At 35.3% G+C, this 15,768-nt stretch overlaps 1 protein-coding gene across 1 annotated transcript in view; it reads right to left on the bottom strand.

The window, feature by feature from the left end:
• LOC110451446 (collagen alpha-4(VI) chain-like) overlaps positions 1-10,140 on the bottom strand; it is a 25,340-nt gene extending 15,200 nt beyond the window's left edge. Inside the window, exons 1-13 of the mRNA XM_021499464.1 lie at positions 10,053-10,140; positions 9,236-9,251; positions 8,389-9,003; positions 7,689-7,736; positions 7,398-7,439; positions 6,395-6,823; positions 5,795-5,926; positions 5,616-5,642; positions 5,188-5,417; positions 4,582-4,783; positions 4,143-4,277; positions 3,691-3,790; positions 2,124-2,187 (exon numbers count right to left, since the gene is read on the bottom strand). Of these exons, the coding sequence (XP_021355139.1) occupies positions 2,124-2,187; positions 3,691-3,790; positions 4,143-4,277; positions 4,582-4,783; positions 5,188-5,417; positions 5,616-5,642; positions 5,795-5,926; positions 6,395-6,823; positions 7,398-7,439; positions 7,689-7,736; positions 8,389-9,003; positions 9,236-9,251; positions 10,053-10,097 (2,085 nt within the window). The 5' untranslated portion in view covers positions 10,098-10,140. The remainder of the gene's footprint in view (positions 1-2,123; positions 2,188-3,690; positions 3,791-4,142; positions 4,278-4,581; positions 4,784-5,187; positions 5,418-5,615; positions 5,643-5,794; positions 5,927-6,394; positions 6,824-7,397; positions 7,440-7,688; positions 7,737-8,388; positions 9,004-9,235; positions 9,252-10,052) is intronic.
• Between the last annotated feature and the right edge of the window lie 5,628 nt (positions 10,141-15,768).

Below are 15,768 nucleotides of genomic sequence, written 5' to 3'. Positions count from 1 at the left end.
TAACTGTAAAACGACAGTTTAGGATGATTAACTGTAAAACGACCCAGTGTATGATGATTAACTGTAAAACGACACAGTGTATGATGATTAATTGTAAAACGACACAGAGTATGATGATTAACGGTAAAACGATACAGTGTATGATGACTAACTGTAAAACGACACAGTGTATGATGATTAACTGTAAAACGATAAGTGTATGATGACTAACTATAAAACGACACAGAGTATGATGATTAACGGTAAAACGATACAGTGTATGATGAATAACTGTAAAACGACAGTTTAGGATGATTAACTGTAAAACGACCCAGTGTATGATGATTAACTGTAAAACGACACAGTGTATGATAACTAACTGTAAAACGACACAGTGTATGATGATTAACTGTAAAACGACACAGTGTATGGTGACTAACTGTAAAACGACCAGTGTATGGTGATTAACTGTAAAACGACACAGTGTATGATGACTAACTGTAAAACGACACAGTGTATGATGACTAACTGTAAAACGACAAACTGTATAAACACCGTTGAATACATAATACACTTACTTGTTTTTTTTGTACTGTATAAATGGTTCATTATTTATGTGATTTAATGAATATGTAATTCACTGTATAAAAGATATATTTGTTTTATGATATGATAAATAGATAACTCACTGTATAAATGGTACATTATTTTTATGATATAATAAGTAATTGATTCATTGTATAAATGGTACATTATTTATATGATATAATAAATAGTTAATTCACAGTAGTTTTTTTCACACTTCAAAATTCTCTTGTTTTTTCTGTTATATGAATATCTTTTTTATTCAGAAAGCCTTAAGAGTGTTGTTTTTTTTGTAAATGGCAACATTTGACTCACGCCGTTAATTATATTTATTATATTAATTGACTTTGATAATTATACCCGTTCAGTTAATAAACAAAAACGTGGCAAGATTAATAAATTGGTCCTATCGTGATGGATAACAACAAGCTTACATTAGTGGTATTTTTGTAAATATTGCATATTACATAAAATGTCAAGTTTGGTGAAAGGTATAAATAAATGAAAGTAATGCGTCATATTCGACCGTACAAGTCGCGTCAGCACCAATATAATCCCTACTCCACAAGTGGAAGCACACATTCAATGTTGTGTGTGTATGGTTTAATGCAAATTCTAATAAAAGAAAAATATTGTTTAATTTATCGGTACACTTTTATCAATAATAATTTTATGTAAAGGAGGAACAAAATGTAAAACTAACCAGTAACATAAGGCCGATATGAGGGCGAATTCGTGATATATTTTTTTAAGGTGCAAGATGATTGTCAAAATGTTGCATCCAATTCTCTCAAAACCTGAAGCAGGTCACACATACGTTTGGTTTGGTGTCCTATCGACAGCTATGGTCATTTAAGGACGGCAGGTCACACATAACGCCAAAAGAAGTAGTAGTTTAATTGATACATGCGACCTTGATTCTTGAAATAGTGTTTACAAAAACAGTCTTTTTTATTTATTTTAAATTAGACTCTTGAACTTATCTAAAATTGATTTATTGCAATTTGCAATTAAATAGATCAGAAAAATTTGACTGTGCTTGAGCGACGGCTTAAATTGTGTGCGACATCGGGCGACGTGACTTGGCGTGATAATTGTGGCTAGTAGTTCACTTGCTGACGGTGCCGTACACAACCAATGGACAGTTCGTTTTGACCACTAGGGTGTATCCCTGTCCTCATGCGAGTTCAATCGACTTTGAAGTGTTCTAACCAAACACTAGGCTAAAGGACTAATTGAAGTTAATGGCTATGGTAATTGAAAGGTTAAAAGCTATGATATTCTAGTTATTATTTTCTGTGAACATATTTTAAATGGTGCTAGTATTCTCCTATTAATTTGAACATATACTACATCTTCTCTATAATACTCTCTCTCTCTCTCTCTCTCTCTCTCTCTCTCTCTCTCTCTCTCTCTCTCTCTATATATATATATATGTGTGAATGTATGAAATGTATGTATTTTCCTTTAATAGGCAGTGCCTGTTCCTATTCCAATTGTGTTTTAAATACAATAAAATTGATTTGAAATGAAAAACTAATGTGAGTTAATGGTGATACTGAACGTTCCGCCAAGATGTTTCCACCGAACATGAAAGGCAGAGGTTTGCGGCTGATTTGGTTTCTGTGTTTTGGAACATGTTTCATATGCTTTTCGATGACATTGTCAGCTGATTGTTCTTCGTCACGCCTATGTGTAACCAAATGTAACGTGCGGGCGGTGACCTATCCAACTACTAACCACGCTCGACGTTGCTGAACTAGTGAGCGGGTCCCCGGTTATACTGCATCGTGGGAAAAGCTCCCTTGCCAGTAAGGTAGTATGTCCCCCTCAAATTCTTTAGCTGTTACATGTACATATGTTTGACCGGGTCTTCGACATATAACTTTGTTGACCGTTATTTACATGGTTGTAATTATTTTTCGGAGGAATGTTTTGGTTAAATAGCTCTTGAACCACGTCGCCATTTAGCTTCTTCTAGAAACAGATAACGTAACCCTGCGTATGAATACAATTTACACAAAAAACAGCCAATAAACGTGGCTGAATTCTTTTTATACGTGTGTCTTTGTTTTATTTTACTGTACATGATTGTTGTCATATAATAAATATACCTGTGTATGAAGCGTTGATAACATTAACCTGGACTTTTAGTATAATACAAAGGAGTCAAACCATTAAATCAGGCAACCAGCAAGTGCTTCATACCATTAACCTGGACTTTTAGTATAATACAAAGGACTCAAACCATTCAATCAGGCAATCAGCAAGTGTTTCATACCGTTGTAGTACATGTACCTGCTTTAAGTTGGTTCCAGTTGAATACTGGAGTAAATTAATAGTGTAAGTGTTCACAGATTCTTTTAAAAATTGGACAGAATGATTTTAAAGGCATTTAACATTGGAAATATGTATCGTTTTAGTATATCTTACATTTTTGTAATACTTGATGTCGAATTTATAAAGGAGTAAAATGTCAGAGGGTGTTCCTGTCCCACTTCACTGGTTAGCTTGCTATCTTCCTGTTGTCAATGACTGAGGGTGTGATAATGCCTTTTACAGCTTCTGTCAGCTACGTTTTAATAAACCAAGACGGTTGTTATTAGTTTTGAACTTCAAATATTAAAGCTAGAAGCTCGAAAGCTAAGTTATAGCATTGAGTAAATGAATTAGTTGTATGAACAAAATATGATTATATCTTTAAGAATTTAAAATTAATATTACACTACAGCAGTAGTTCGGATCGATTGGTGAGAATATATAGAAAAACAACATTGTCGACAAAAATAAGTTGCAATAAATTTATTAATCTCACTTACATTGTTCTGTATTGTATCGGACATACCGATGAAAATATAACAACAATATTAAATTGAAATGTATACCAGTCGTACTTGTAATTGACATCAACTTCATCGTTGTAACATACGAAATAGTACAAATACAACAAATTATATATATTAATATGTTAGCATCTCGTTGATTTAGTAAATCGCTAGTACTAGTTACATTTGTAAGGTAACTTATATTACTCTATAGATCACAGTACATGATAAGTACTAAGTCATTGAGTTCGTTGCCAGTATGTCACTACGTCCGTGACGACGAAGTCACTGTACATATTACGATCCGCGTTGTGCTTTTGCTTCTAACAAATGAAACAGAGATTTCATATCCTCAATTTCATATTGGCTATCCCGCTTAGCAACAGGTTCAGGTGCAGGGCCTGTAAACACGAAAATAGAATATTGGTTCATTTGAATTCCTGATTTAATCTTTTGCACATATTTTTAATGAGCACAGATATATTGACAAGCATAATAGAACACAGTGCAGTTTCCAAAAATGAGCACAACACAGAAAGTTTGTATAATGAGAGGTATTCTTTTAGAAAGGATATTAAATGGTCAGATTTAAGCTACTTTATTTTTTTACTACAAATTATTTTACAAAATATTGTTGTAGGATTAGGCAAATATATTTCACAGTTATTTGTTAGTTAAACCTAATGTGCACGTGTGTTAACGTGTGTTGACGAAACAGTAGTATACAGACGGTTCTAATAAATCAAAACATACCCGCGCATGTCTTCTTGATGAGGATATCTTCGTGATCTACCAAAGAAGCGAAGTCGTCCACCATGAAGGTAAAGTAGGGGGCGGGGTCAGACGCTATTCCTTGGAGCTCGTCTAAGTCAATACTGCTGCCAACACCTATAGCAACAAACCATATACTTTCAAGCAACAGACGCTGGTACAATACTGTCATGTGTTAATTTACAAACAACTTACTTTAATCTGTTTCCGCGGGGGGAAATTAAAATCAATTTCTTATTTTTCCACTTCGCTACTTATCCTTTTGTATATCATAAGCGTTGCAAGTTTTCTGATTTTGAATGAATACATCTTTTTAATCACATTTAAATGTCAATGTAAATTTGGAATTAACGTTGAGTATATCATCGAAATATGTCTTAACTTTCAGGTTAATAGATAAAGAAGGGAGAAAATGATTTACCGATGGCAAAAAGAGTGATGCCTTGTGCTTTTGCGTTCCTTGCCATTTCTTGTGTTCTCACTTGGTCACGCGACACACCATCTGTAATGATAATGCCAACCTTTGGCACACCGTCACGTGCTCCCGCCCCGGAAGTGAATGATTGCTGCGTCATCATCTCAATGGCCTTGTCTGTATACGTCACTCCGGTAAGATATTTAACCTTGAATTTTTAAAGTAAAGTTTGCATATGACACAAAACAATTCAACGTAACAAAGAAAATCGCCTTTAATCGCATTAACAGTGTTGCAGTTATAGAATGATAATTGTTACATTATTTTTTATGATTTCGAAGTTATGACAAAACTTACAAACTCTGAAAAAGAAGAAAGAATCATCTTAAGTGTGGGCGGTCGATGTATTTGATCACCTGTTTATTTTATAATAACATTGTTTTTATTTCCTTAATATGTGTACGTGTATGGGGACTATTGGAAATATAATAAACTAAGTTTAAAATGGTTATAAATACCTTATATGATATCTAATTGTGTTCAATACTTGGCAAACAAATAATTAAAAAGTACAAAATTGATTACTGCAACATACAGACCAGGCTGTCTCACCTCCGTAATGGCCGACATTATCTCGGCCTCCGACCCGTAGCGGTTTAGGTTGAAGTCGACGTGTGCGTCGTCGGAGTAGGAAACCATGCCGATCTGCACTCCGTCAGGCCCAATGTTGTATTTCTCTACTATACTGGCGATGAAGTCCTTTTGTTTGGCAAAGCTGGCGTCTCCGATACTGGTAGAGGCGTCCGACACTACCACAATATCTGCCTTGTACTGGTTACAGCCTGTCACAATCACCAAACAAGTGCATTTATACTAGCCATGGATTCGAGAAATACATTTTTTTTTTATTATTATTTTAATTTTAAACTGGTCATATTGTTCTTCAATATTTGCATTTAAACTTAAATTAATCTTATTGAGTTGTTAATAATTTTCAACCTCATTATTTCTCTTGTATGTATAAGAACCAAAACACTTACCCTCAGCCAAACTGCATCCAGGTTGTTCTTAAAAAACAAATTAACGAAACTACATTACCAATATGTTATGTATTAGATGGTACGCGGAGATCAGATCTGTCCATACTTAATAACGATGTCAAGTAATGATTAAGTGTATTACTAAGCAACAATTACAGTGACTACGTTATTGTATATACCTTTGCAAATACGGAAGGCGAATTTGTGTTTGAGAGACTCCAGGGCATCCAAATTATCGATCTGGTATACATAGTCTTCTGAGGGCTTGGACGCCATAATATCCAACTCAGGCTTGTACGCACCACCAATTCCTGAACAAGCATAATGTTATTTTCATTATTATTTTTATCTTTAGGAAACAATTGTCATTCTGAAATTAGCATTCGTATTTTTTTCTAAATAATAAGTTATGCCAATTTAGTACACGACATACTAAACGAGGCCTTTGTATGCATCATATATTAACGTTTCACAACTACAAAAGGACTTATTGGAAATTTTTCATTGTTCATACTTGTATGAACACCAAACAATTAGATCCCTATTGCGTGAAGCCCGTCCACTAGGACGTCAGGTAAAAGGTTAATGTATCTGATTAACATAGATATATTGGTCTAAAGATCACTCAATGTCACTGAACAGCTTAGCAATGGAATATGTACAGGAGTTTTTACATAAGATTTGTGAACTGCATATTGTGACAACATAACCTATGCCATGACAGGAAAATATAGGTATTAACGTGTTACTATTATTTTTTGGAAAAGGTAAAGACTAACCAACAGCGAACATCTCAATATTCCCTGTTGCTAGAACATTCTGAGCTGATTGTCTTGTTTTCTTAGAATCAGTCGACTTTCCGTCGGTGACGACGATTCCAATGTGTGAGACCCCGTCTCGGACCTCGGTCAGACTCTGAGATAGGAGGAGGTCGAGAGCTTTGTTGGTATATGTGTTTCCGGTGCTCCAGTCGATGTTCTCTATGGCGTGCTCAAGGCTGGACTTATCCGTGTACTTGCTCAAGGTGAACCGCATCTGGCTTTCGTCGCTGTAGGTGATAACACTAACGTGCGTCATATCCGGTCCAATATCAAACATGTCGGACACATCTCGGACAAAGTCAAGCTCTTTCTTGAAATTGGCTTGGGATCGGATACTGGTAGACTCGTCAAGGATAAAAATAATATCAACTGGGTCTCCGTGGCACACTAGCAAGATAAAACATAATTGTCTCTTAAACACATTTAAACAACACGACCAAATGTTAAAGTAAAAAGAAATTGTATAACATGGTACTTCCGTGGAGTATTAACATGCACGGTTTTCGCGGGAAAAGTGGGACCGTGAATACTAGTACAATGAGTTGACTGACTCAAGTTTTCGAGAACCAGCTGAGTGCACAAAAATGTATCAATGCTATTAATTGTAAACTACGAAAGTAAATCCCAATGAATGTTTAATATGATACAGAAAGTTATATTTTAATATATTTATGACGTAACAAAATGTTAAAAGGTGCATTAGTAACAAAACGTGAAAGTGGTCAATCCGCTAGCAGTAGAGTATTTACACGTATTATTTAACAGAAACATGTATATCTCATATTGCAGCTTTAAATGGCTGATTCGAATATAATAAAGTGAACTTAAAACACAACAGTTCAGCTACCATACTTTTGTTTAACATTTATCAACGAAACTCGACCCGGAACCTATTAGATTATAGTTAATTTGGTAAAACTATGCTATTTAAATTGTCAGTCCATTTCTTATTTTTACGAACCTTCTCGTGCACTGTCGGCGGAGACTTGGCGGCTGTAACGAGCTGAAATACAAAATGAATAATGTATAAGCATTGTTTCATCCAAGTCAAGAGAAGGTAAATCTGCAAAATTAAGAAACCACTACAAAAGTTCTTCTATTACAACATAAAATGGATAATATAAACATTAATATTAAATTAAGTACTTAACTTCCTTTTCCGGATATATACGTACGGTCGTATCACGATGCTGATATTTAGGAAAAAGATATTTAACAAACAACAAAGGTAAAATATTGTCTGTGTACTCACCGTCTGCTGCTCGGCGTGCATTGGTGGTTGTGAATTCAAACGTCGGTGCTTATGAAAGACAAAAAGGATTCAAATGAATCAAGTCTCACAGCATTTTATACATAAACTGTTTAGCCAGGGTACAGCTAAGCATCATAACCGTAGGCAAAATAAACAAGTAGATACTGAAGGGTAAACAAAGCTGAAATCCTCACTCAAAGTCACGGAAACGTTTACACGGAGATCTTGGAAAAAAGAGAATAAGACCAGACGTTCCGGATGGGTAAGCGTCTCCTGTTTCATTTGCGATACTTGCATTGTAAATCTATGTCAAATCAAAGTAATACAAATGTATTAAGTCTTGAAAGTAACAATCAAGAGTAGTGACAACGAAACAACTAAAAAGGCATGGTCAAAAACATACACCTTCATATCAAACAAAAAATAATGAGTCGACATCCTCCGATAGTTTTTTTCGAAATTTTCTAAAGGATCATCCTGAATATTTGAAAGATTTTTGATTGTTTGTCATCAGATGTTAATGAAATCTCAATGTACTTTTGATTGTAACGTATTATATATTTTTATCATGTTTTCATTTGATCATGAAAAACATGATCAAATAAAAACATAATGAATATGAAAAAGTCGTTCAGCACCTGAGATTTTAACAACTCGGCCCAGAAAAACTACAGAAAGATGAACTCTGGAAAGCGTTTACCTCTACATGCGCGACAGGCCAGAAGACTCTTGATGTGTGCGGTATCCAGCTTGTCATAGTTATCCACGATAAAGAAGAATTTGTCGTCAGGCTCCGACGCGATACCTCTGAGTTCCGTTTCATCCACTCCATCTCCGATTCCAATAGCGAACATGTATATTCCTGCCTGTTTGGCCAGCTCTGCCTCTTCTTGTGTCTTTGCTTTGCCCTCACTGTTAGAGTACTGATCGTACGAGCCTGGATTTGTGCCACCATCAGTGAGAACCACAGCTACATGTACAGCGTCGTCTCTGGCACCATTACCAGGCGCAAACAGGTCTGTGCGCATGCGTTCTATTGCCAGATACGTTCTGGTGGCGTCACCTTTGCTGTACCGGATGTTGCTAACAGCATCAAGAATACTGTCACGGTCACTGAAGGCGTTGAATTTGAACTCGTCGAAGACATGGTTACTGAAGGATACCGCTGCGATCTGAACATCATCCGGCACAGATTCGAATGAGTCGACAACGTCGTGGATAAAGGAGGTTTGGCGTTCGAAGTCTTTGACCCATATACTGCTCGACGAATCAACGATAAAGGCTATGTCTAGTTTACATCTCGACATCTCAAGTCCTGTCAACAAAGTAGAACATCGTAAGCGAAGTGAATTTGAATGAAATGATTGAAATTTGTTTTATTATTACATCTTTGAAAATATAATGTCAATTGTTTCACATAGCAAATATAAGTTTCAATACTTCTTTTTCAATGCTTACGAATCATCATCATCATGAGAAGATAAAAAATGTGTAAAAAATGTTTGGTTCAAGAAGGGATTAACATGTTTTACAAGAATAATACTTACCAACGTTTGTTGGAATCTGGAAAAAAAGCCAGGAAAAAATCAAAATGTGAAAATGTTAAACGCTCAAGGAATTCATCAAAACCAAACTTATGTAATCAAATGTTTGGTCGCAAATTTCACAAATATCATTGATCTTAAATAACTACATTTTTGAGAACACGTTTCCTTCGATTAAGTCTCAAACGAACTGTTCGCGAAGAGTAAGCTAGAGGAGCATTAACAGACATGTCATTCTAGTTTAAATAAGGCTGATGGAACAGATTGAGAGAAATCGAAATTTGCTATCTAATAAGATAGTTTGAATGAATATGTCTTTTGTAAATAAAATGATTGAATTGAAAGGAATTTCAGCATAATGCAACGACGTTTTACTTCCTTTGAACCTGTAGTATAAATCAGTCTTAAAATATAAGTATTATTTCGAAACTTAACAAGAGTTAACTAATGTATTTTCGGCATTGGAATAAAAATCACGCTAGTCTCTAGTTTCAGTATCTATTTTCTCTAGAGTGTCATAGCATCTGTTTAAATCGATCCATTTCATAACATTTTCTTTTGATAAGCATAGTAACCTAAATGGAAATCATCCCCAAATAAATCCTAAAATATCTTATGAAACATACGCAAAAACAGTTTTTACCCTTTCATTTTTAAGACATATATCAGCAATACACGCACCTTATCTCCAATATGATATCAAATTTATCTTCTTTCAACATGCATTTCAATCCAATACACAATGCTCAACTACAAAATGGTACTATTCAAGAGATATTTTCAAAAGATTTACTTTTCGAATCCATGCCGCAGTACTTACCAGGAAGCCGAAGGTGAGTAGCAGGGGACACGTAAGGGACCACATTCTCGTTGTCACGTCTGATCGTCGATGACTGTAGCCCTAACATAGCTCCGTTTTATACCATAAAGGAATGGTGCCATTAGGCCCCGTAATTACCTCTAATGCGATCCCAATAACAAGTATCGACATATATAATAAGTTCTGATATTACCACTTTGGTTTTTATAGAATACAAAATTTGATAACGTTAATATTCGGTATACATATTCATTTAGAGCGGTATTTTCTTCGTGAAAGTCATTACTTTAGCAATCAAAAATATAATTAAGTGGTTACAGTATGGTAAAATAGGTCATTTCAGTTAAATATCCCCTGGCAGTTAATTTTTACAGCACCTTTCGTTACATTGACCTTTAAAAGTATGTCCGTAGCAAGTTCGTATATGTAGTCCATAAACAGCCACACAACTTAGTGAAAGCAGTCCTCAAATATTTAAAAAAGAAAACATGATTTTGAATTACCATTCATTATTGGAAATTATTGATGTGATATATTGATAAACGTCATGTTTTCTCTAGAAAACAATCGGCATTCCTTTTGTATGTTTTATGTAGCTAACAACTTGAATTAGTTCCATTCGTAAACTACATTCGAACACTACAGACAATATGGCATTAACTAAACGCTATTAAGGGAAACTATTGGAAAATATGATAAATGGAGAAGAATCATGTAGTTTTATTTTTATGTTCATTGATGTCCACGGTTAAAGACAAGTGGACGAAAATATATATTACAACACCAACAAACAAGAACTTTCTGTAAAGAAATATATATGTACAATAACTGTAGAAATATTTATACAAAACATACAAACTACTGAAATACATAAAAAGCGTAAAACATGATTACAAACATACATAGGTATATATATATATATATATATATATATATATATATAAATAAACGTAAACCATCAGCACAAAAATACGCTGCATGGACGATTGTGTGGTGGAAAGCGACAGCAAAGCTAAAAGATTACACTTTTATCATTACTTTTTTTTTATTAATTTGAATCATTTGTCTTTGCCATATTCAATCATCATGTAAGCAGAAAGAAAAAACAAAGAAGAAGGAAAAATAACGAGCGTAGATTTTGAGATCTCATATTTGTCAAAGATTTGCGTTTGGTAGTGATTTGACGATCCAAAGAACGTTTGTTTGAATTTGAATGCATCGTGATCATTATCGCCATACTGTGTATATATAAACGTTAATATATTTCAACAAACAAATATTTTTTACTCATGTTGACCCGGATAGAAGCGCGCAGGGGGTATATGTGGGCGGAAACCCTAGTACCCGTGCCATACTGTCGGGAAATACCCAGATATGAAACTACAAGAGAACTGTTAAATATCTTAAATGTCAAGTCCTTGAGAACATCTTTAGCAGTGCAAGTATCACTCGAAAATGCTGTTAGTCAAGGGCACAGATTCATCATTTTTTTCCAAATGTAAAATTAAAAAATATGTCAATATCTTATCTCCTTCGCTTGGCATTTTTTTTTAAATAGACTCATCTAACTGAAAACGAATTATATATTCGAAAATCTCCCTCCTTTTTAACAATCGGCATTGTAATCGCATTAACCTAGAGGTTCCTTTGAACTTTGTCTGATTCCCGAGAAAGTTCGCCTATGAATATGTATATATGCATAAATCTGTTGTCAATAATCGACAAATCTTGATAACTGTGTGTCTATGTGATCACTGTAAAATATGAAAATTTAACACCATACAAATATAATAAAAATCATTGGCATACTTTTATGGAAACATTTATCAGGAAAGCGCTTTTAATAAACTATGGAGTTACTTTTATTTTTAAAAAGAGGGTAAAAATATTGTTTGTATGAAAACATGCTTGTAAAATTATCAGATATATCAAGCATACAATGCGTTTACGTATGAACTATATTACTTATTTCATTTTTATGTACATATGTATTTTAATTACAAAACTAATGACCGATATGTACAAATTGGAGATTTTTCACATTTACCGGGCCAGATTTCCACATGCACATGTTCCACGTTTTTGATATCACTCGTTGAATCACTTTATATGATCGTGCATCTTGCGCAAGAATAGGTCCTCTACATCAGCGTTCCTTGTCCGCGATGCTCTCAGCTTAATTGCTGCCTTCGGCTGTCTTCAGCCGAGGGGACTATTGGTTTTATATAATAGCTATATTTTCAATTATAGTATATAAATTCTATCTTCTTGTAATATGATGTATATGTACACGTAACTGTTGTGTTTCACGGTGTCTTGAAAAAGGAGCGGAACGCTCCGAAAATTTGACAACCTAAACTTGTCCACACTGTTGGAATTACTTCTTTGCCCCATATATACATAACTTGATGTACATGATGCATTGAATTTCTAGTGCATTATACCATTCCCTAGCAGAATGCTAACATATCAAATCGTGCTCCTCACTTGGTCAAATTTTTTTTTTATATGAGGCTGAATTCATCAACTAGTCTTTGAGGACTGGCATAAAATACAAAACCCTTCAATTTCACTATACGATATATTGACAATATGTTTTCCTTAAATTACATGAAAGTTAAGCCTCAGTCAAAACGGAACATACAATTTCTCGATCGGGAGACTAATGGCAATTTGGCGAAGGTACGACCAATTAGCAATGTTTGCTACGATCTCAATTGGTGATCGCATACTGCGATTGCTCTAAGATTGTTGGTAGGTCATCGCACGACTGGTGGTCAAGTTGTCGTACGATTACCAACGATTGAACAATATCGATCGCAAGATCAATCGTAAGTAATCGTACGATCAATCGTGGCCACTTGCGACCACTCGCGCAAGCGATCGCAACGCTTACCAATCGTAGCAGGTTGCAGCCGGTCGTGTGATGGGTCACTCGATCAGTTTGGCGTAGTTGCTGTAGAAGTACCGCCTCGCGATCAAGGAACGCACCAAGTACTGGCGCTTTCTTCTCTTTTTACGCTACTTCCTTTCTTTGCAGAATAACGGATGCCGCCACAGCACCAAACTGTCGTTGTTGCTCAATCATGGGAGCTAACATGAGTTCTATACCCGGCACAAATTGTATGCTCGCCATAGCTCTCTTTTGGTGTCTTAGTGGAAAGTGGCTTGAATCCCAGAAGTCACTCAAAACACATTCGTTCGTGGGCTAAAGACTGGTGGTACCACCTATCGTAAGGGCGTGCAGCCAGTCGACACTGGTCGCACTACCGATCGTACGACAGGGGCAATCGCAAGGTGGCAGAACCAGTAGCACGACCAATCGTGCGACTACTTGACCCGCGATCATGCACTAAGGTGCGTCTATGCGTTACTGGGCGTGCGACCATGTAAGACCTGTCTGCGACCTCTTACGATTTGGAATCGCAGTTTTGAACATGACCATCGACCTTCATGCGATCGATTTTGATCGTGCGAACACCCACGACCTCTGCGACTAGTTGCACGACCTTTTTACGATTTGTCTGCGATTCCAATATTTTTCAGTCGCAGCAAGGTTGTATCCTGGTCGCAGACCCGGTGTGACTGAGGCTTATCTACGTGATCGTATATACCGACCTGATCCAGAAAACAAGGGTTCTACAGACTGTTCTACAACAGTTGTGTACTTCAATCTGTACCTACACAGACGTTGTACTACTAAGCTGTATACAACCGGAACGATTTTCTTTTTTTTAATCGGTCACATTCATTTACTTTTATAGCAACATCCCCAGTTCGACAGCTGCAACATTCTCTAACTAGGTATTATTATCATTATCATCAATATATCTCGTGGTGTCGTACTTTCTTTTTAGAATACGACGTAATTAAAATATACTTAGCGGGTATCCTCTTTGAAGCAGATGATGCCCACCCTTCCGGAACGTCTGGTCGCATTTTCCAAGCACTTGTAGGAGTCTCCGTGTAGTTTTTTCCATTGTTTATTCCATAGTTGGAAATGACGTCATGATAACAAAATTGTATCGAAGTAGACAGAACTATCTCTAGTAGCGGAATCCCTGCACAACATGTATAGCCTTCATCAAGCTATAGTTTATACAAAGTTCCCTAATACAAGTAGGTCAAACGATTTCATACGAGAGTGTAAATAACAAAGCGTCTGATATCACTCATCTGCCAGTGTAATGGCCCAAAAACCTGCTGACTGTTTATTATTTATTAAATAAACAACTTAACGAACACTCCTTTTATATTTCTTTATTCACAAAAACATCGGACAAAATAATATCCAGTACACTCCCAGGATATACATACATCACAGGTATCGAAAGCGAGGTCACACTAAGTGAGGTTACAACCATCATTGATCCCTAAAACATATGACAGCGTTTGACGTCCCCGTGTGGTGATCTCGGATATATAAAATGTGTATACATCACCGCAGGGGTATATGTGGTCCTACTACAGAAATAAATGGTCATACCATATCAAGATAATATCCAATATATTGTACCACCTTTAAATCATAACATCCGCTCCCTTTTTTTTTTATAAAAAACATGGTTTACTCTCAAAGAAACTAAAAATAACACATTTATCTAAATATATTAGCAGTACTAGGTACAATGTAAGCATAATTATACTGATGTCATAAGGCGACTTGAATTAATTGTCCGTTTGCAAAGGAAATAAAATAATGTTAAAGACATATATTTTTGTTGGTACAATATGTTATTCTCGTCCTACTGTACTGTCCTTTACTTATTAAACTCAAAAACATCTTCATGAAACAAGACACTCACAGCAAACAAACAAAAGTATCAAACTTTAAACATCACAATTCAAATATGATTTAGTTCGACACATCTGACATGATCATCAAACCCCAGGACCAAATTCTATCTTCATAACATAATGTCTTTATACATCACGTTTCCAAACTACAAATTAATCGCACACACCAGAAAGTTAATATACGCTAACTGTTGATAACTGCATCAGATTAAAACCATTATTTAGGATAAACCATGATTAAACTAAATACGAATACACGGTCCAGCTATGAAAATATAAACAAATTTTCATGCGAGGGGAAAACCCGTGTTTAACACAATAAAACCGTATCGGTCACATGTTTAAGTCGCTTCTGTGAAAAAGAATGATTTTGAAATTATACAGGAAATCTTTGATGATGTAATATTGAGATTTGTGCTTTCAGTGACCTACATTGGCCATCTTGTATTCGACCCTAGGTGAGCCCTATTTGAAGTATGTTATCCGTCATGACGATGTTCATAAGCCATAATAATGATTTAATACATTAATGTCAAAATCTAATTTACATCTTATTCATACAAAAATTATTTAAAAACAGAAACATTCTCACAAAATAACAAAGAATCAAAAACAAACACCTGTTAAGTTCTATAAAACGACTGATAAGAGGTACACTGTAATAAAACAACCAAACGTACCTATAATATTTTGTATGATACCTAGATATCATACTACAGTGAATATAGAGCTGTCAAACATACGACATATTGTTTAGTAATGATTCCATTCGTATATAAATTGCATTAAAATTCATAAAGATATAAAAACAGTTTTCAATCGTCATAAGATTGCCCGGCTAATAATTAGTTGAAGTGTGAACCGTTATAGTGAAGCTAGTTCATGACACAGTAGTGACAAATGGCACACGGCCAAACCA

The sequence above is a fragment of the Mizuhopecten yessoensis genome, unplaced genomic scaffold, assembly GCF_002113885.1.
Source record: "Mizuhopecten yessoensis strain PY_sf001 unplaced genomic scaffold, ASM211388v2 scaffold6021, whole genome shotgun sequence".
Taxonomy (NCBI): Eukaryota; Metazoa; Mollusca; class Bivalvia; order Pectinida; family Pectinidae; genus Mizuhopecten; species Mizuhopecten yessoensis.
This window is presented reverse-complemented; position numbering and strand designations above follow the sequence as displayed.